We start from the raw sequence: 21,502 nt of genomic DNA, 5'->3' as shown, positions 1-21,502 counted from the left end.
AGAAGGAACAGTCAGTGAGGGAGGAGAAATCCCTGAGTGTGGTGTCTTGGTGGAGAGTATTTTCAGGAGGAAGGGGTGATCAGCTATGCCAGACGCTGTTAAGCAAAATGAGGACTGAGGATTGATCATTGGATTTTGCAACATGGAAGTCACTGGTGACCTTGTTCAGAGACATTTTAGTAGTGTGCTGGGGGCGAAAGCCTGACTGCAGTGGATTCAGTAGAGAACTGGAGAAGGATTTGAGACAATAAGTACAAGTAATGCTTCAAATGGCTTTTCTGTGAAGGGGAGCAGAGCAATAAGGTGATACTTGGAGGAGAAGGAAGGGTCAAGAAAGAGTTTTCCTTTGAGGATGGGAGAAATAACAGTATGATTATATGCTTATGGGAAGGATTCAGTAGAGAGAAAATCTGATGATGTGAGAGAATGAGGATAGAATTACTGGAGAAAGATCCTTGAGTAGGTGTGAGCTTGGCTTTAGACAGGACCACTGATGGTTTATCCACAGTCAAAGGAGGTAAAACAGAATATGCTGGCACAGGCGCAGTAGTAGGATGATGTGTCTCTCCTGACAGATATAATTCCCTCAGTGAAGTAGGAAGCAAGATCACAAGGGAGAGTGAAGGACAAGGTGTTGAGGATCTGAGGGGAAAATAGGTGGAAAAATCATTATTTAGGACATAGGAGAGTGAAAGGCTTAGGATGATTAGAATGATTGCCTGGTTACAGTAGAGATGTGATTGAGGTTTATGGTTATAAATTTAGAGTGAAAACTGGAAAGTTTTATGTCTTTCTCCAGCCACATTCAAGTGTATGAGGGCCTGTGTGGAGGAGGTGGAGGGCTGGATTTAACCTGGTTTTTAGGGGTTTTTCTAAGAGAATACTGTGAAGTGAAAGAGGGGCAAAGGAATTAAGATTGCAATAAACAGAACAATCATGATAATTGGATGAGGAATTTAAATTTGGTAAAGAGGGAAGAGGGGACACCTGGGGATCACAGGACTGGGAAAGGAGATGGGTCTTGATCTGAGGTCCTTGGGGGCAAAGTTCTCTGCAGTTTGGGTAATGAGGGAGTGGGCTAGAAAGATAGAAGATGAGGGCAGAAACTGGGATGCATGACTGACATTGTGGCTTTAATTATTGACAACTGCAAATCTATAGAATGGCCAGGAAGTATGTGGTGGAAGAAGGAGAACAAAATCATGTACTGGGAATCCAGAGTGTTGCTTGCTAATGCTCAGGATCCCATGGTGTGTGTGTGTAGTGTGTGTGTGTTGAACCTTGCTTTTCTTATCATTATAGTAAAAGTGGAAAATAAATACATATAATTTACAACTCTTATATAGCAAAAAATAGCTATTCTCTGGCAAGAATTCCTTGAGTTTGAAATATTGGTTGGTTTTCTGTGTGCAAGTCCCCAGATAGCTGTTGGGAATGTGGGTCTGAAATACAGTAGTAGAGATGGCTATCTGGGGAATATCTTAATAAAAAGAAAAAGTTGAAGCAATGTAAGTAGACAAGATTATCTTGAGAGAATATGCACAGCAAGAAGGTTGGGCTTTGGGAGAACCCATATTTACAGGGCAGGAGGAACCAGAGGAGTTAATGAGAAGGACAGGGCAGAAATGTCAGAGAAGGGTCAGCAAGACACAGGAAGAAATGAGTTTTCAGAGCTTAAGAGTGACAAATTGTGCAGAGAGTCCTGTAGGATCGAGACAAATGAGAAGCCCTAGAGTGGCAACTGGGAGTCATTGCTGATCTTGGAACAGTCTCCATTAAGGGACAAGGACTGGAGCTAGGCTGGGTTAGCTAAGAGTGGGTGCTGAGGATGCGGAGACAAGGCAAATGGACTGTTCTCTGCCAGTTTTGGGGAAAGGGAAAAGAAGTGAGAATGAGGGAAATCTAGACAGAGACAGAATCTGTGAAAATGAAGAGAGGAAAGAGAATGGGGATATTTGAAGCAAGTTCTGAAAAAGTGAGAGTCTAAGACATGGTGGTGGAAGGGGAAGGGGGTGAACATAAGCAAGAAGACACAGCTCCTTTTGAGACAACAAAGAAAGCAGAGATGCTGAGTCAAGAAAGGGAAGTGTTTTGACAGGAAAGGGAGGCAAATTAGGATGCTTGTATTGATGGTATTTATGGCTAAATTTATAGTTTACCTATGGCCACAATAGGTTTGTGAGTAGCAACCTTACCCCTTGTTTTTGCCATCCTCCCCCACCCTTATGCAAGCTTCTCATGTTTTCCCCCTTTAGTGGCTCCTTCTTTCCTTCCTGTCCACTAAGTGTGGTCACATTCTAGCCATCTGACCCTTGGAATTCCACTCTTCTCTCTCCATTGTACTGGTCATGGCCAAGGGAATGTTCTTCTCTCCCAGGACAAGGGAAGTTTTACTACCTATTTCTTCAAGTGTCAAAACTTTTATTATTTTTATCTCTTTGGATGGAGCCCTTGTCAAATGTTTCCGTGCTTCCCTGCTGAAACTGCTAGCTGGACACCAAAACTCCCTTCCTCCTTCCATAGTGACAGAACTGGACACAGAGCTGCCCAGTGACATCGCTGGTGCAACCTCCTTTGCAGTTATTAGGTGTGGCCATGCATCTTATCTGGGTTTCCTCCACAGTAGAGATCGAGATAAAGGCTTTCATGTGGGCAGTTTGTTTGGATTGTGATTTCAGGGAGCAAGAGTGAAGAGTAAAGGAAATGAAACAGAGAAGGAAGAAGGTGTTTTTGAGTTGCCCATTGCTATGTGTGACTGATGCTCAAACTAGGGCACTGATAAGCCTCATAAATGTATATCACAGGGCTGTCTGCTTGGGGGTTGAAAGAGGAAGAATTTATCCTTGGCTTCCATCCCCCATCGATCTAAGCCCTAGACTCTAAGAATAGCCCCATAAGCCTTAAATTTCCCTGTATTTTGGGCTGCACATATAAAGGTGCCAACAGCATAGAGGACAGAGTTGGTTGTACGTGGCACTGGGCCCAAGGCAAGGCACTGTCAGGTTGCACAGGCAAAGAACTGATTGAGATCTGTGCAAGACTGGTTGTCAAAGCAGTGGATGGAGTAAGAGTGTGACCAAGAGGATCTGAAGTGGTACGAGAGAGTTCCTTATACCACTCAGATCTGCTCTTGCCTTCCATCAAGTCCAGTCCAGCAAGTGTCCCCATGAAGAAGGTGGTCAGTCACACTCTCTGCAAGAACATACCCCAAGAAAGTTAGAATAAGCTGTGGTCCCCACTGATGTAGCCAGTCCCAAAGCTGACATTGGCATTTATCATCTCCTTCTCCTGTCACCATCATAGTTCCTCTATCCACCAGCCAGCACTTTGATAGGTATGGGTTGGCTGCCTGGTGGGAAGACTTAGTCCTTCACCCCAAAGGGTTTGAGCCTTGGGCTGCACTTGCAATCATTGCCTGCTCACCATCACTGAGCATAGAACCTCTGAGTTTCAGTCTAGTCCTTCCTGCTTCCATCAGATAGCAACCCTAGGTCTTTGTGGCAATCAGAGTCGATTGTCACCCTTGCCAGTAATCTGGTTATTGGTCTACTGGCATAGGATTCCAGAGGGTCCAGGTAGTAGGTGTCACTGTTGTTTTGGGTGCTGAGGAATACAGTAAGACCAGTAGATCCTACGATCACATGTCCATTTCACACCTCCTTTGCCGTAAAGTGGGTTCCTGTTCTGCGGTAAGGTTGTGTGATACAGTGCACTAACAGGTAAGGGAATTTGTAAGCCTGAAGATGGTGGTCCTAGTGGAAGAACTATAGGTGGGAAAGGAAACCAGGGAAGTTACACTGCCCTGTAAGGGACAATGGACAGTCAGGTAGAAATCAGTATGATTGTTACATGGCCCCTGGAGGTTGACCCGAATTCTCACAAGTTGTCACAAATTTGCTTGAAGGGCCTTCCCTTCAGGACCTTGGAGGAGATAGCTCACAGGGGACTTATGTCAACAGCCTCAGGTTCACTCAACTGATCAGGGCTATGGTGTATGGCTGCCCAGGCTGTACACTGCACAACACCAGGGAGTGCCATTTGCAAAACTATGACCCACATGGCACCACCCGCAGTTGTGCAGAACAGACCTCCTACAAAAAGCCATATTTCAGCACTGTGGAGCAGAGTCACAAATTTGATGCTAAGTGAACCCCATACAGTCAGCTTAGTCTGAGGGGGTAGATAGGGTGCAGGCCTTAAAATCTGCCCTTGCCTTGAATCTTCCAGAGGTCCTGCTACCTCCCCACATCTCCAGGCCTTCTTGCATTCTTCCACCTATTTCCTCTCTCCCTGTAGTAGGAGAGGTAGCAATAAATGCTGAGGCCTCAGTTTACAGGACAGTCCATTTTATGAGTCCCTTCAGTAGGCAGTGATCCTGGGCTGGTGGGTGCTTAAGGTAAAGCTGTTTTTATGGCTATAGTGACAACAAATAGCTCCAGAAATTTGAGCAGCACCATTCCACTGAGTAGCTCAGTGCTTTCACTTTCTTCTGGTAATATCTCTGCAAAGTTAGGAGAGGATAATAGACACCTTCCCCATTTTACTAGAGGGGAAACTGAGGCCAGAGAGGAAGAATAACTTCTCAGTGTTGTGGACTAAATGTTTGTGTCCCTCTCAAATTCATGTGTTGATATCTTAACTCCCAGGGGGAAGGTATTTGAAGGCGGGGCCTCTGGGAGGTGACTAGCCAGGAGGGTGGACCTCCTGAACGGGTTTAATGCCCTTATACAATGAGACAAAGAGAGAGGATCTCTTTCTCTGCCATGTGAGGACTCAATGGGGAGAGCCCATCTGCAAACCAGGAAGAGGGTGCTTACCAGGTACCAGACACTGCTGGCACCTTGATCACAGACTTCCAGCCCCCTGAACTGTGAGAAATAGGTGTCTGCTGTTCAAGCTACCCGGTCCAAGGTACTTTGTTACAGCTGCCTAACCAGATTAAGACACCAAACACAGCAATTTGATAGCAGGGCCTTTTACCTCAGTGTCTCACTACTCAGACAATTGCTACTTCTGTTCGCCAGTCCCAAGCCCCACAAGGAAAATGAATTGATCAGAGCCCAATCCAAAGATGGTAACTGCACCTCGACTTGAACAGGGCAAGTTCGCTGTAAAGAATTACTGGCTATAATAGGGCATTGGGATAAAGGAAGATTGGCTAGTAATTGGTGGAGAAGACTCAAATGAACACAGGGCTAGCAGATAGAGAGAGCAGCCGCTCCCTCCAGAGCTAGGGCAGAGCAGATCCGCAAGAGAGCAGATCTCAAGAGGGCTGAGATCCAGATCACATCATAGAAAGGCGTGGCCAGGACTCACTGGAGGAGGTCAGGTCTGCTGAGGTGCTGTGCCAGCGGGACTCACTGAGAAGCAATTCCCTGGGGTGTGGGGCTGGGGTGTGGAGCTGGTCATGAGAGGTGCTGGCACTGCTGGCTGCTGGCTGCTGCAAAAGTCTCCTGCTGTGGGAGGCTGCCCACAAAAGAACACTGGCCCCTGGAAGGCTGACCCCTTTCCTCTCCAGCCTCCTTCCAGTGCTTACTACTGAGAAAGCTTAGCAGCTGGCAAAGGGGAAAGGTTTTAGGGTCCAGCTCCGTTATCACAGAACAAGAGACTTGGAGCTGACAGGAAACAACTTGAAGACAGGCATGTGGAGCACAGAACCTGGGATCCCTCAAGAGTATCTTGATTCCATTTGGTAGCTCTCAGCTCCAAAGCTCACTTCCAGAAAGGAAAATTTCCAGGCACTGGACAGACGAAATGGAAGTCAGGAATCCAGGAAGATAGATTAGCAGGGTGAGGAGTATACCCAACCAGGGAATACTCTTGGGGAAGGGAGGAACCGATGATGAATGTCTTTGTACTTTTAACTGAGGTATAATTTACATGCAATTAAGTGCACAAATCTTAAGGGTACTGCTTGATAGATTTTTACACATGTATAGACCCACGAGACCACCCCTCAGATCAAGACAGGACATCTCTGGCCCCCCAGAGTTCTCCTTCTCTCCCCTTCCGGTCAACACAGAAATCTCCACTCTTCCGTCTTCTATGCTTCTAGATTGGTTCCCTGTTCTCAAATTTCATATATATAGAGTTATATAATATCTGCTCTTTGGTGCATACTTCCTGTTATCATCATCTCTGTGAGATTCATCCATGTTGTGGTGAATAGTAAAACCAGAACAATGTTTAAGCAAAAAAAGAAACAGAAGGAAAAATCAGAGGCGCCTGGACTTACGAGGTTGTGTCTGACTCGATTTCACCTCAGGTCATGATCTCAGTGTTGTGAGATCGAACCCGGCATTGGGCTCTGCACTGGGTGTGGAGTCTGCTTAAGATTCTCTCTCCCTCTCCCTCTGCTCTTCCCCTTTTCCCACTCAAAAAAGGAAGGAAGGAAGGAAGAAAGAAAGAGAAAAGAAGAAAAGTCAGCCATGATACATACTTACTAGGCTGTTTCACGTGAAGACATGCATGCTACAAGTATATCTAACATACCTACTCTCTGTGATGTCGATTTGTGAATAATTTCCAGATCATCAGGTGACCATCACTGGCTGTGTGATGCTCCACTGTATGGGCCCAGCAAGCTCAGGTAAATAGCTCGCTGAGAGGTACCATCCAGTGGGTGGGGCAGGCGGGCTTTGGGCCGTTGGTGTCACTGCCGAGTCTTCAGTCTGGAATTGGCAAAGTCAGCATGACAAGGAGGATCTCAGGGAGCAGGTACAGCCATTCAATGGTCAGGGCTTACCTAGAGGAAAGTGGACTGGGGTCCACCGTGGGCCAGATCTTATGGAGCCTAAAGATAGGAAGGGTGGAACACCTCAGGAAGGTTTGGGGACTTTCTCTCATTTTTGTTCACATACCTGCTCCCTCTCTCTGGCCTCGCAAGTTCTCTCCTATTTGCTTCTCTCTGCCAGTGTGTCTACTCCCTTCCTTCCTGAGCTTTATCTATCACATGCCCAGTAAATGTGGCTATTTCAGCCTCATTCTCTGAGATCTCTGGGGAAAGGGCCCATGGAGTCTGTCGGTATCAAGAGAGGGGAACCAGCTGGTGACATCTGCCTGCCCCACCTCAAGCTTTGGGTCTTCTAGGATCCAGGCAGCCGAGATGAGGGGAAACTTGGCATAGTCATGGACTCTGGGGTTGTAGGGGACGGGATCTCTGAGAAGACAGCACGATCAGGAGAAGTGATGGGTAATTTTAGTGCCCAGAGAAAGAAGAGCGGATAAGGACTGGCCTTCAGAAAATTGTCCTCTGGAGTTTCCCATCCAGAACAACCCCTGCAGTTGGTCATTGTCATTGTTTACAGTGTGCGCTTGCATGCATGCACTTGCACATGCACACACACACACACAGGAGAGAGAAAGTGAGTGTCCAAGAGGGGTCTGTTGTAGGCTTTAGACAGTGCAGGCTTGACACTGGGCATCTGGGGCCTTTCAAGGGCCTTATAATAATGTTTGAGACTTCCAGTTAATGGATTGGCTCAAAATACAAAACAAACTCCACATCTGAAATTGACAAACATTAGATCCTCTGCAACTAAACTAACTCATAAGTGATAATTATTCTTAAATATAAACTATAGACCATAATATGTTGGCATTGGAGTGCCTAGCTTTGTATTTTTGGCTCCACCATTGACTAGCTGTGTAGTTCTGGGCAAGTAGCTGAACCTCTCTGTTCGTCATCTGTAAAAAGAAATAATAATAATGCCTACTTTAGAGGGTTTTTGGAAGATACTCAGAATGATACCTGGCACATAGCAGGTCTGGCTATTAGCATTAGCTGTAGGATGAGTGTGCATTTTAATGTGCTTGATGTAAGTAAGCTAGGGCCTCCAAACTAGGGGCCAGAGCCTCTTAAAGCTCTTAAAACAGCCCTGATCATGTTTATGTGATTATGTATTTATATAAATCATGTGTAACATAGGTTGTAAACCACAGATGTGTGATTTTATCTTAATAAAAATTAGTGGTTCTCAGCAGGACAATACTGCTCCCAGGGGTATTTTGAAAATGTTTATTTGGTTTTGGTCATTATGAAATAGGGGTTACTGCTGGCATTTAGCGGGGCCTGATTAGCATGACCAAGATTTCTCCTGTGTCCTTTAGGACTTTCAAATGTAAGTGAAAAACCTGTTTATAATGATCCAATTCTAGAATCTAATAGAATTATGTAGATGAAAAACTAGCATACAATTATTTGAGCCCAGAATGAATTCCATTTTACACATGAGCGTAAAGCATTTGTTTTTATCTTTTGTTTTTGCTTTTTTAAAATTTTAAAAATAATTTATCTATTCATGAGAGACAGAGAGAGAGGCAAAGACACAGGCAGAGGGAGAAGCAGGCTCCCTGTGGGGAGCCTGATGTAGGACTCAATCCCAGGACCCCAGGATCACAACCTGAGCCGAAGGCAGATAGATGCTCAACCACTGAGCCACCCAGGTGCCTCTGTTTTTGCTTTTTTAAAGCAAGGTTTAATAAGCACCAAATTTCCTAGGAAGCAACAATTGTATACATCAAGGAAAGGTTGTGCTATTGTATTTAAAACTTTACTGAGTTCACGGTTTTTCAAGGTCATTGACAGCAATCCTCCTTTATCACTGGAGCCACCAAATCTACTGCATGTTAACTGTCTTCTTCATGGTGATTCTACATTTACATGGTAATATGCTGATTTAGCCCGTGTCTCAAAATGTCAAATATAAAGGAAACAGTCAACAATATTCAGTTGAATACTGAAAATCTGGTTTTATATCTGCCCATATGCGAACAGTTGCCAATGTGCCAGCTCTGCAGTTCTTTTTAAGTAAACAGTGACCTTTCAAGATAAAGCGAAGGTTCTACAAAGAAACACATTTATTATGCTGGCAGTGTATCATTCATCTGAGATTTAAAGAAAAAGTTTGAAAACTAGAATTTTCACTTGAATGCTAAAAACAACATCTTTGACTAGAAGGTAAAGTTGTTGCTGTTTTCTTTCAAAATAATACAAATGCTTGCAAAATAGAGTAGTCAACCCATTGTAGAAGAAACTCAAGTTACCAGCAAATGATAGGTTACTAGAATAATAACAGAAAAAAAAAAGTCCAGTTGAAATGATTTTTTCTTCCACTAATTCTGATGATACTGTTCTAAGAAACATGAATGAGATGGTGAAAGCTGTTGACTATCATCTGTGTAATGAGATCAGGCAAGCTCATTTTTGTTACTAAGCGAATGAGAGCCCTGGTGGGATAAGGAAGCTCCCTGTTCACATGGATAAGGTTAAGGAATGAAAACAGCCAGAGTGGAAATTTATTCTCGAAGTTACTGACAATGGCTACAAAGGCGTTGACAGTGATCGAAACCCTTAAAAATAATTCCATAAAAAACAATTCCCTTTCCCAATGTCATTGTATGTGCCACAGATTGAGCCTCAGCTACAATTTGTTGGCACGGGGTTTGTAGGCCTTTAAAAAAAATTAACACCAGATGTTTAGCACAATGCAAAGAAAAATATTTTGTGAAAATCGTGTATTATTTCATTGACTTTGGATTCCTTGCTGTTCTTCAGGATCTTTACTGTTACTCTGATTCTGTCCCAAGTGGTCCACCTTTGAAGGCCTGACTTCTCTAAGATGTTTTGTATTCCTTTCCAATCCAGCCTCTATTCTCCACCACCCGATGACACAAAATAACCCCAGGCCACAATGAAATAAATGGGGTACAAAACTCAACCCTGTGAAACGTAGGGTTGCATTTTTGTAATGTTAACCAAGAAACTATGTTCCAGAAGATCTGTACTATCTGAAAAAAGACATAGAGGTAAATATATGAAAGCATGTTGTACACAGCTCTCCGTCTCCATATATCCACCCGAGCAAGTCCCAATTCAGTCATGTGCAACTTGTCCTTTCCAGCCCCCATGACCCCCCAGTACTGGCCCACACTGCCCCACAACAGCCTTGCCTAGGACTCTCCTGCAAACATGACCATGCACATTCAATCAAGCACATTCCCTGCAGTCCCAGAGACCCAAGCAAGGACACGTCCTCTGTTTTTTTAGTGTGTGTACGTGTGCGTGCGGGCACAGACCGGAATGATGACAATGCTAACTCTCAGAACACTGTGAACCATGCATATCTCAAACATTATCTCTAATCATAGCACCCAGCCTGCAGGGTAAGTGTCATTGTCTTTTTAGTCTATCTCCTCAGTCTGAGGTTTGGGAACCAGTGCTGATCAGGGGCCTGGAGCAAATCCTATTAGATTAAAATATGCATTATCTTAGGGTTTATTGTACATGCTCATCAAGGTCTTTTTAAGTAGTAGGAGGCATGCCTGGAATGAATATTGAAATTTCATGACTGGAGAGATGATCTCTGAGATAGTCCATCACTAGCTTGTTCCACATAGAAAGAATTTTTTTCATTGCTGTTCATATAAAGTCAACATTATATGAGAATATTGTTCTTCCTTCTATTTTCATTTTTGTCAGCCTGTAATTTACTTAATGTTACTTATTCCTATTTCCATCAAGGTTAATCCTTCTTTCTATTATCACATACACATGAATGTGGCATGCTATTATTTATCCTTTTTTTAAGATTTTATTTATTGAGAGAGAGAGAGAGAGAGAGAGAGAGAGAGAGAAAGCATAAGCAGGGAGAGGGGCAGTGGGAGAAGGAGAGAGAATCCCAAGCAGGCTCCATGCTCAGAGCAGAGCCTGATGGGGGAACTGAATTTCATGACCCTGAGATCATGACCTGAGCCAAAATCAAGAGTTTGATATTTAACTTATGGTGCCATCCAGGTGCCTCTTATTTGTCTTAATTCTAACTTTAATTCTGATTTTAATTCTGGACCCCTCTCATTCTTCTGTATTTACAGTAAGGAAACACTTCTAATATTCTTACTTTAACTCCAAACTGACTCAAATGAAGAAAGTACAACTATCTGAATCTATTATGTATCTAGTATAGTTGTGCTACAGTGTTTCTATATGGAAGTGTATATTATTTTATTATTGATTGCTTTTATATCTCCTTTTTATTTCAGTTAGGATATGAGAAAGAGAAAAGCAGTCCCTGATCCCTGGGAGTCAGCATGGCACTAAGAATACTCATTGTATTCTCCTGTTGCACATAAGCAATTTCACAGGACACCAGTGTTTGACAAGGCCACTCTGACCTTCATGGATCTAGATAAAAACAAGAGCGTTCTGTAATGGTGTCTGAACACAGACAAAATATGAACATGGTCCAAACCACAGAAGTGACTAAACATCTCCTGGTCTTGGCTAAAACAAGTGACGGCTTCTCTTTATGACGATAGCTTTAGCTTTGCTCTAGTCTGCCCTCCTTCTGGGTAACATGTATTAAAATGCCCAATTATAGAACAGGTCCTGCTTCTTGACAGCATCCAAGCCAAAGCAAAGCACTGCATCTGTGAGTCCTCCATGAAGTCACCTAACACCAACCTAAATCCTACAAATCCTTTCTACCACGTGAAAAGAGGTGCAAATTCTCCCTCCTTGCAACGTTCAACTACAACTGTGTTCCTGAGGGTCTTTGGTTGGGAGACACCAACAGATATTTTAGTGATATACATCTACATATTTATATATAATTGCAATTATATCTGTAAGTAGATTATATTATCTATGGATTTCATTTCAAGATAGTAAAGGGGCTTTACAAAGTATTTTATACAAAGAGGGCATTGAATTTGGTAGGACCACGGATACAAATTTCTGAACTTGACCCTGTCTACAGGTAAACCATGGCGTGTAGTTCTGCCTGTGTGTAAATGTAGGGCTATGTAAAATGCTGCTTAAATGTGTGCCCGGTGTCAAATTGCAAAAAAAAAAAAAAAAAAAAAAAAAAAAGTTCTCACACTAAATACACAGCAAACTATTGTCATTGTCTCACGCTTCCCTGTTAATTGGATACACTGGGCAGTATTGTTGGGGCATTAAGCCTTGTTGTTTCCACTAAGGATCTTCATGCATCCCTATCATTTGCCTTTCAGTTGTGTGCTTTTTCTTCTGACTGTGGGTCACCACATCTGGCATCTCAGCCATCCTGCCAGGAACTGGCTGTTAAGTTAAACCAGCGACTTGTCAAGGCAATTTTGCTGTTAATAGAGTGTAGGAGTTGGTTTAAATTACTTAGGACTAAATATCAGTACATGCTCTTACAAGGTCATTGCTTATTTTCTAAACAACCACCCCCCATCCTCGGTCTACAGGACAGAAATCTTGGTTTTGTTCATGGATTCAAGGCTTACTAGGCGCTAGAGAGACACTTTTGCGCTGACTGGGTGAATCAATCAATCAATCAATCAATCAATCGATGAGTCATCCATCTCCCTGGCTTCAGGTGTGTGACCTTGTGAGTCCCAAGGGCCAGTTGGCCCTGGCCCTGGCGATCATGGGAGAAGGACACTGGGGCGCGCCAGGGCCTCACCCTGGGTACCCACGCGGACCCGCGGGACACCTTCCCGGCACAGCCTATGCGTCGTCCGGATCTGGTGCCCTTCCAGGCCTGGAGGACACTGGTGACCCAGGAGGGGCAGGTGCGTCACCTCCTCCCGGCCCCCTCCCAGGCGGGAGGCTGGAAGTGAAGGTGCGGCCCGCCCGGCCACAGGGCGTGGGCGGCGCGCTCCTCCCTGGGGCGCAAATTAGGAAATCCGCTCCCCAGCTCCAGACTCCTCGGAGCCCCTGGCCTGGGGCGGAGCTGGGGGGTCGGGTGAGCCCCCCCAGCAGGGCAGGGAGGAATGCACGCAGGGCTGTGGGGCCCTGGCGCCCTGGCCAGGCTCTGGCAAGAAGCCCTTTAATGAGAGGGTGGCAGTGGAGGGTGGGAGGACAACCTGGCCGACTTGGGCTCCTTGCATTCCTTACGGTTTACCAGCCAGTTTTGTGCTCTTGGCAAACTTTTAAAATTTTGCTGTCATTAAAAAAATCGAGCGTATCACTTGTATCCTTTCTCTAGTACATAGTAACACAATCAGAACTACCAAACAGAAGAAAATCCTAGATTCTGTCCTAGGGCTCCAGGACTAGCTGAGGTGCAAGACCACGAGGATGCTGTCACCTGGAGAAGGCACTCTGTCTTGGAGACTATTTCTTGGGAGCTGGGTCCTGGGAGAGAGAAGGCTGCCAGGGGAAGTTAAGGAGCTGTTTTCACAAAGGCCATGGGAGTGGGTGCACAGGGCAGGGAGATGTTCTCCAGATGAAGTGTGGGCTCTACACTGTGTCTTCGAAGAAGTTTGATGTAGAGGAGAAAGTGTCCTTGTTACCAAGGACACCATAGGCAGTGAGACAGGGGGAGGGATAATCTCTGGGGAAGCCTGAAGCAGGAAGTCTGTTTAGGTAGTGGAGAAGGTGAGGAAGACAGAGAAGGAGGGCAGGTGATGGGGAGAAAAGGAGAGGGTCAAGGAGATAATTAGAGAGGGAAACAGGGAGAGAAATTGAGAGGGTCAGAGAAGAAGGGATAGAGGGAGATCTGTAGGGACTCAGGGATATCTGTGCAAGGCTTTAAGGGGTTGGAGGCCCTCGAACTATGGATCATTATCCTTTCTGTGGTCCGTTTTGTACCCACAGACTAGTGAGGTGAGAGGAAATGGGATTTTTGTTTCCACCTGCTGCATGGTAGGCACTCCATAACCAGGGCTAATGAACTGAAGAGTTAACTATGTCATATGCAATCATCAGAAAAGGACAGAGCTCACCAGGTCCCAGAATTAACTTCCAGTCCTGGTTAATAAAGGATAACAGGTATAATCCTTAGCTGGGCATAATAACTTAGGGGCAAGTCTCTTCTGTCTTAAGCATATTCATTTCATCTTATTCTTTCCTCAGTCAGTTTTCTTTATGACCCATACGACACCTGCGTTTTGTTGATGCAGCGTGGGCCACACTGTGGGGCAATGCAGGACCAGTTCCACTAGTCTTAGAAGAGTGAGTTCCCTCCCAATGTCCTGCGGGCCATCCTTCTCTGGGAGGGGAAGGAAAGGAAGGAGGAACTGGGAATAAGAAACAGGGTTTTGTTGGCTACTCCCTTTTTTGGAACAATCTCAGTATTTGGTTTCTGTGTTACAACAAGGCCATGGCTTTCCTCCTACCTCCCTGGGCTGCTCTTTCTTGGTCGGCTTTTACAAGTGCCTCTCTTCTTTTTCCTAGTTACACACACTGCCTCCCAGAGTTGTGTTCCAAGCCCTCTCCCTGGATGAGCTCATCCATCCCTGAGTGATCAGAAATGGCTTTAATGACCATTTATGACTTCCAAAGCTCTCGACTCAACTCTTTCTCTTGAGCTCCAGACTCCTGCACACATCTACTTCTAGAACAACACCTCAAACTGCGTATCTTCAATCAGAATTCCTCTCTTCTCCTGCAGCCCCTGGTCCTGATTTTCATTTTCTCAGTGATCTCATTTACTGTCCTCCCCAGTGGTCCAAGCTTTGGCTTTCACTCTCTCTCACCTTCCTCACCTGAAGTCATGACTTCCAGGCCACGAACCATCTAAATGAGCTCTTCTCTTATCTCAGCCCCACAGCCTGGCAGTCTCCTAGCCAGTGTCCCTTTTTCTAGGTTTGCGTGCACACACACACCACTGTCACCCCCACTCCCCAATGCCACACTCCACATCAAGTATGGGTGACGTTTTCAAAATGGAAATTTGATCATTATCACTGGCTTTAGGATAAACACCAAATTCCTTCATGGAGTCTAAAAGGAATCTGACTCTTGTCTACATTTCCACCTTCATGGCTGCTGCTCCAGGCTCAAACATGGAGGTCCAACCATCCTGCTTCCATCTACTTCCTTTGGTGTTTCTGCTATGACCCAAGGAGTTTTCCCTTGGCCCTTGGCCCTTTCCCCCTCACCTGGGGATCTCTCCAACCTCTCCTCCCCTGGCCACACTCATCCTTTGGGTTCCTGTGGAGAGACATCACTTTCCTTGGAAGCATTCACTGGTGCCCAAGCCTGGCTTACCTGCTCTTCATTACAGCCTGTTTCAGACTGCACTTAGTTGCTGTTTCTCTGCCTTTCCTCTCCCACAGAGCCATAATCAGCTTGGAGTCAGAGACCCTGGCATCTGGGTCATTTCGTTATTCTCTGGGCCTAGCATGGAGGCTGGTGTATAGTAGATGCTCAATAAATATTGAGTAACTGCGTGCATGAATAAATGAAAGAATTGAATGAATGTGTGGAAATAAAGGAAGACCAAACAGAGGTTATATATTCAAAACTCTGGTTTGCTGTAGCAAGGGAGTCAGCCATCATCATTTGCTTTTTGCCAGGCAGTGAGTGGGAAAACTTCATGGTGGCAAGAAGGGGAGGCTTCAGATATGCCCTGATTGGAGGCTGTTGGCCTGTTGCTACAGGCAGGCTAGCTAGAAGTGGGGTATCCTACGTGATTGGTTAGGGGTGCATATTTAGCTTTCTCTGCTTGGTCTAAGTTGGAAAGAGGGAAAAAATTAGAGAAGCTGTTGGTTATTAACCAAGTCCTGCCCATTTCGGGTCAGTTGTTCCAGGGGTTATTGTTTGGCTTCTTGGACCAGTTACTACTGATAGCTAACTGACTTTCTGCAGTCTGACTTATAGGTAACAGGCTGGCTTCTTGCGTAGTTACTGTAGAAATGGGTTGATTTCCTGGACTGATTGCTGCAGGCTGTAGGTCAGATTTTTATTTTCATATAGAGTCTGACCATTGCCCATTTGTACATGCAATCTCTCAAACTAATAGCAATTGAACATCTACTGTACACCATGCTCTGAACTGAGTGTTGTATATGCAGCACCTCATTTATTTCTCACAATACCTTTGCGGGGTAGGTGTTACCATTTCTGCATAACCCCGGTCACTTCCTCCTTTGAAGCTGATACTAGCCACATTTTCTGTCTTCTGCTCTCTTTGATGCCTTAGGTCTCTCCCCATGCACACATCCCCAGATTCACTGAGAACTGGGCTCTGGGGTTCACCAGTCCAAGGCTGCCATCTTCCCAGGCTTCTCATGATCCTTGCTCTGTTCTTTCCCACATTAGACTCCCAGCTCTGGATTTCTTCATCTTCAGTGACCTTCACCTCCAAGTCTCTTTAGTCATCCACACCTTAGTCATCAGGCACATCCTTCGTCATTACCAAGAAAGAGCTCATCTCTGATATATAAACCCTATCATCCACTCTGATTGAAATAACTTCCTCCTCTTTCAGCTCTCCCAGGCAGTAATTAATTCTGGGTGGGGGCAGTATGATAGATTTCAAAATACTTTAAAGTACTTTTTGCTATATTGTAAGATGTCTAAAATGTATAACATGAATAACTAAAAAAATCCTCTCTAAACATTATTTTAATCTTTAAGCGTCACTTACTTGTATACCCATCACTGTCTTTCTCTAGAGGGAACAAGGAAGGGAAGGAGGCCATATAGCACTAGATAGTCATAGTCACACTGCAATCAGAACTTATAATGATGAAGTTTGTTTATTTATTTATTTATTTATTTATTTATTTATTTATTTATTTATATTCAATTAACATATAGTAATGCATTATTAGTTTCAGAGGCAGAGTTTAGTGATTCATCAGTTGTATATAATACCCAGTGTTCATTACATCAAGTGCCCTCCTTAATCCCCATCACCCAGTTACCCCATCCCCCCACCCATCTATTTTTGTGTTTTTATTTTAGGGAGAGAGCAGAAGTCGTGGGGAGGGGCAGAGGGAGAGAGAAAATCTTTTTTTTTTTTTTTTTAAAGATTTTATTTATTTATTCATGAGAGACACAGAAAGAGAGGCAGAGGGAGAAGCAGGCTCCCTGCAGGGAGGGGAGCCCCATGCATGACTCAATCCCAGGACCCTGGGATCACAACCAGATCCAAAGGCAGATGCTCAACCACTGAGCCACCCAGGTGCCCCAGAGAGAATCTTAAGCTGGGCATGGAGCCTGACATGGGGCTCGACCTCACAACCCTGAGATCATGACCTGAGCTGAAATCAAGAGTTAGGTGCTTAACTGCCTGAGCCACGCAGGTGCCCCAATGAAGTTCTTTTAAAATAATAAAGTTATTATTTTGGAAGTTCTCCAAAGTCATGACAAACACAGCTGGCATAAATTATGTTTAAGTGGCCATGTTCCCCTATGCTGAGTATGATGGTTAATTTTATGTAATAATTTGGCTAGGCTTTGGCATTCAGTTGTTCAGTCAAAGACTGGTTTAGATATTGCCTTGTGCCAGCACTTTTTAGATGTGATTAACATTTAAATCTGTAGATTTTGAGTAAGCATTCTCCATAACATGGATGGGCCTCATTTAATCAATTGAAGGCCTTAGAAGACAAGCCAGAGGTGCTCCAGGCAGGAAGGAATTCTGCCTTCAGACTCAAGATGGCAACATTAAAGCTCTTCCCTGGTCTCTGGGCTGCTGGCTGCCCTGCCTATTTTGGATTTGCTAGCCCTCACAATCTCCTAAGCCAATTCCTTAAAATTTCTATCTATCTGCATCCTATTGCTTCTGTTTCTCTGGAGAACCCTAATACCCTGGACAAAGGCCAGATGTGCAGAACAAAAACTCCCCTGCATAGCACAGACCAAGATAAACAAGACACACCTCTGTAAATCACTCCCCACCTTTCCCCCTAGCCACCAATCCTCCACACATCAGATTCCTCTTTATTAAGTCAGGCCCAGCATCTGATAACAGGTCACTGAGGGATTTGTTGACTGATGGATTATACTTTAGCCGGTGGTTTTCAGCTAGTTGGTGATGTCACTAGAATTTTAAACTTCTGGGCAGCCTGTGTGGCTCAGTGGTTTAGTGCTGCCTTCAGCCCAGGGCGTGATCCTGGAGACCTAGGATCGAGTCCCACGTCGGGCTTCATGCATGGAGCCTGCTTCGCCCTCCGCCTGTGTCTCTGCCTCTCTCTCTCATGTTTCTCATGAATAAATAAATAAAATCTTAAAAAAAAATTTTTTTTAACCTTCTGGGGCACCTGGGTGGCTCAGTGGTTGAGCGCCTGCCTTTGGCTTAGGGCATGATCCTGGGGTCCTGCGATGGAGTCCTGCATCGGGGTCCCTGCATGGAGCCTGCTTCTCCCTCTGCCTATGTCTCCGCCTTTCTCTGTGTGTGTCTCTCATGAATAAATAAATAAAATCTTTAAAAAAATAGTTTTAAGCTTCTTATTTCCAAGTTGAAGGAGAGAGTCTTACCATTATCCTCAAATAAGGAATGTTCCACTCCAACAGGCCAGGGGATGTATTTATCATAAGGCATCTTAAAAATAAAACTATGTTAACCCTTCAGGGTGGAGGCAAAGCCAAGTTTGGGGGAGCCTAAAGTTTATACCGGTAGGAGGTCCCTCTTTGGAAAAAAGAATGCGGAAATATCTTGCTTTTGCAAGGTTTCCATGATATGTGATCCTATGAGCACCTTGCTGTGGCCCCTCCCAGGGCTTTGCATTTGGAGATGTGGAGTGAGGGCCTAGAGCTGGAGCTTTAGCCGCTTCAGGGCAAATCTGGCTCTGCTTCTGTGCTTTTTAGGGTGGGGACAGAGGAAAGGTGCTGGCTTCTCCGTAAGCTGGTTCTTGCTTTGCTGGGAAGGAAGCTGGGGCTGGCCTGGGTCCAGCTGCTGCAGGAAAACACATTTCTCTTCCTCTAGATCCAGAATGTTCCTCCCCTCCAAGCCCTAACAGTGTGAGCTCCCTGACTCTAGCCCTAGACCCACTTTCATCTCTTTCCTCGCTCCCTTCTCTGCCTCAAGCTCTCATCCTGGTTTCCAGGGCCGATTTTCCATGCTGCTACACACTGGGGGGCGCCCGGTGACATTTCAGATGACAGAGTGCAACCTGTCTTCTATCTTGCAAATGCAAACACCTCTCTATGCTTCTGATAGCTTTTTGGTCTCTGAGGACAGCATTTCTAACTGCATGAGAGGCAGTATCACTGCAGCTACTGAGAGAGAGACAGACAGACAGACAGATAGAGAACTTTTCTCTGTGGTCCTTTCTCTACATCCGTGGCCAGCACCCCCACCCTTTCTCCTGCCTCTTCACATCTCCAATTGCCGGATTTATCCGTCTCACATATGCAGACTCATGCCAGCAGAAGCAATGGCTTTCTAGTTGCACCCAATGATAGGTATTTTTATATAATTGGCTTTCACGTATTTCACTGAGTATATGCATTTACTAGCCCCTTCTCTCATTCTGTTGAGAAGCTCGATGACTGGCTGAAAATCTCTGCATGTTCCAGGGGCTGGCATTCTCAGCTTTCTCTCCGCTCCGAGTTTTTACATCTTCAGAAGCACTGAGTTTATTGGCACCCCGCATTTCATAGCAGTTCTCTGCCTTCCTCTGCTCCCACCAACGGAAATCTGGGCCTTTTCTTTGATCTGGCCCCAGAATCACTCACACAAGACACACATAGACTGGTATCATAGAGTTTAGTGAAAGAGTTGTGACAATGGAGTTTTATATTACAGTAAAACCCAAGCAACTGAAAGTTAATCTCCACCATCCTTGCTTCTTCTACCCACCTCCGGGACTCTCTTCCTCTTTGCCTCCTCTCAGACTTGAGCACCTGCTACATTGACTGACCCCCTCTGCTCCCGCAGAAGGTAGAAGTAGCCTCGTTCCTTTTAGATGTAAAATAACCACAGCGAGGAGGAAACAAGTTCTGCATCCTGCTCAGCGCCCAAGGTAAATAAACCAGAGAGAGGAGTGAAGAAAACAGAAGTCCTCACCCTTGTGCCAAAAGGAACCCCCTCTTCACACCTTAAAACCCTTGAGCTGCAAAGACGAAGCCAGCTCTGCCTCAAACTGATAGAACCCTCCCGGGGTCCCCAATGATGCTCCATCTCCCTCTCCTTGTTGCATTGCCTTCTCTTGGATCCCAAAAGCCATCAGAGTAAAGCCCTACTGTTCTCATATCACAGGAGTCCACACAAGTCCCTGGTCGGGAACCTTACTGGACAGTGAGGCAGGAGAGAGGGAGACCTGGAGAGAACAGAGTAACAGATCCAAGGAACCCCAGGAGCTGAAAGGTTTATTGAGGAACAAGGAAGGTGACGCCTGTGACAGAAAGCCACGTCGTGGATCCTGAGACATCTGTGTGCTGCGAGCACCGTGGGCACCCTGGAAACTCTCCTTACCAAAGGCAGAGCGCGGAGACAGGCGCTGCATGCCTAGACGCCCTCATCCTGCAGCACGCCCTCGGTGCCCAGCTTCTCCAGGTCTTCGTTGCTGTAGCCCCTGGGACACGGCTGGTACTTGGCGCCTGGGACCTCTCTCCGAGAAGAGGAGCGATGGTGCCAGAGGCTGCAGAGACCATAGACGGCGGCCAGTAGGGCCGCCCCCAAGGCCAGGTGCCAGCAGAAGAAGATGGGGAGGAAGGCCAGGTCCTCGGGGTTTTCCGCTCTCCAGGGCTGCCCAGAGGGAGGCGCGTACATCAGCACAGACAGCTGCACCATCCAGCTGCTGAGCACCAGGCCCATCCAGGTCTTGAGCACCCACAGCGCGGGCTGGTCGGGCACCCAGACCTCTATGGCGAGCACCAGGCCAACCAGGAAGGCGGGCGCCACGAAGAGCGCGTGCACGCGGATCTCCAGGGTGCCCCTGTTCTCCAGGTGGGCCGCCATCAGCAGCGCCAGCACGCAGAAGGCCAGGGCCTCGGCCGCCTGCTCCAGCTTCGCCGTCTGCCGTGCCCGGCACGACCGGCTCACGATGTCCACCACGCCGCTGAGCAGGAAGAAGCCGTACATGGTGACATGGTCCCAGTTCTCGTAGAACACGAACGGGCGCCGGGGGTCCTCCCAGTCTACTATCATCAGCCGGTTCACTCCTGGGGGGTAGAAGAATTCGGGAATGATGCCACCCAGGGAGATGAGCACCTTCATTATCCCTTGCACAGGCACCAGCTGCCACCACCTGTGTCCTCGCTTCTCCCTCGGGGGCAGAGGGGGTCGGAGGTACCTCTGTCCCCGTAGCAGCGCCAAGGACACCATCACTGAGTAGTAGAGAGAGAAGATGAGGAAGAATGTCCCTGCCAGCAGGTGGCCCTGGAAGGTGCCCATGGTCTCGGGTGTGCGCTGGGGCCGCAGAGCAAGAGCTGGCAGGTAGAGGAGCAGCAGCCTCCCCGGGCCCTCCTCACCAGCAAGAGTGGCTGCTTCTAAGCTGCGGTGAGAGTTCCCTGATCCAACTCCACCCCTACCTCCTACACATGAAGGGACATACGTCTGTGCTGGAAGCATCTGAGCCACTCCCTGGGTGGGATCTCTTTCGGCCTGTGGCACTGCACCTTGGTGTGTTCCTTACTTAGGTCAGCTAAGCTTGGGATTCCAACCTGTGCACCTCAGGCAGGCACTAGTTTACCCTTTCTCCTTGCTGCCCTCCGCCCCACCCTTCCAGAAGGAGAAGGGAGGGAAGGAGGTAATTAAGGACTGTGGCTGACTTTCTTATATTGGCTGTCTCTTGGAGCCACATCACTTCTTTTTTTTTTTTTTCATTTAAATCCCTC

General features: G+C 46.2%; 1 protein-coding gene across 1 annotated transcript; it reads right to left on the bottom strand.

The window, feature by feature from the left end:
* Positions 1 to 19,413: 19,413 nt before the first annotated feature.
* Positions 19,414 to 21,143, bottom strand: LOC112926183 (transmembrane epididymal protein 1A-like). The gene has a single exon (XM_026007166.2). It carries the CDS (start codon positions 21,057 to 21,059, stop codon positions 20,172 to 20,174), a length of 888 nt encoding a protein of 295 aa, XP_025862951.1. The 5' UTR covers positions 21,060 to 21,143; the 3' UTR covers positions 19,414 to 20,171.
* Between the last annotated feature and the right edge of the window lie 359 nt (positions 21,144 to 21,502).

This window comes from Vulpes vulpes, chromosome 3 (genome assembly GCF_048418805.1).
Source record: "Vulpes vulpes isolate BD-2025 chromosome 3, VulVul3, whole genome shotgun sequence".
Taxonomy (NCBI): Eukaryota; Metazoa; Chordata; class Mammalia; order Carnivora; family Canidae; genus Vulpes; species Vulpes vulpes.
This window is presented reverse-complemented; position numbering and strand designations above follow the sequence as displayed.

What these genes read in the sequence shown, in the direction of transcription:
- LOC112926183 (XM_026007166.2), bottom strand. Translation starts at nt 21,059, where the DNA reads ATGGGCACCTTCCAGGGCCACCTGCTGGCAGGGACATTCTTCCTCATC.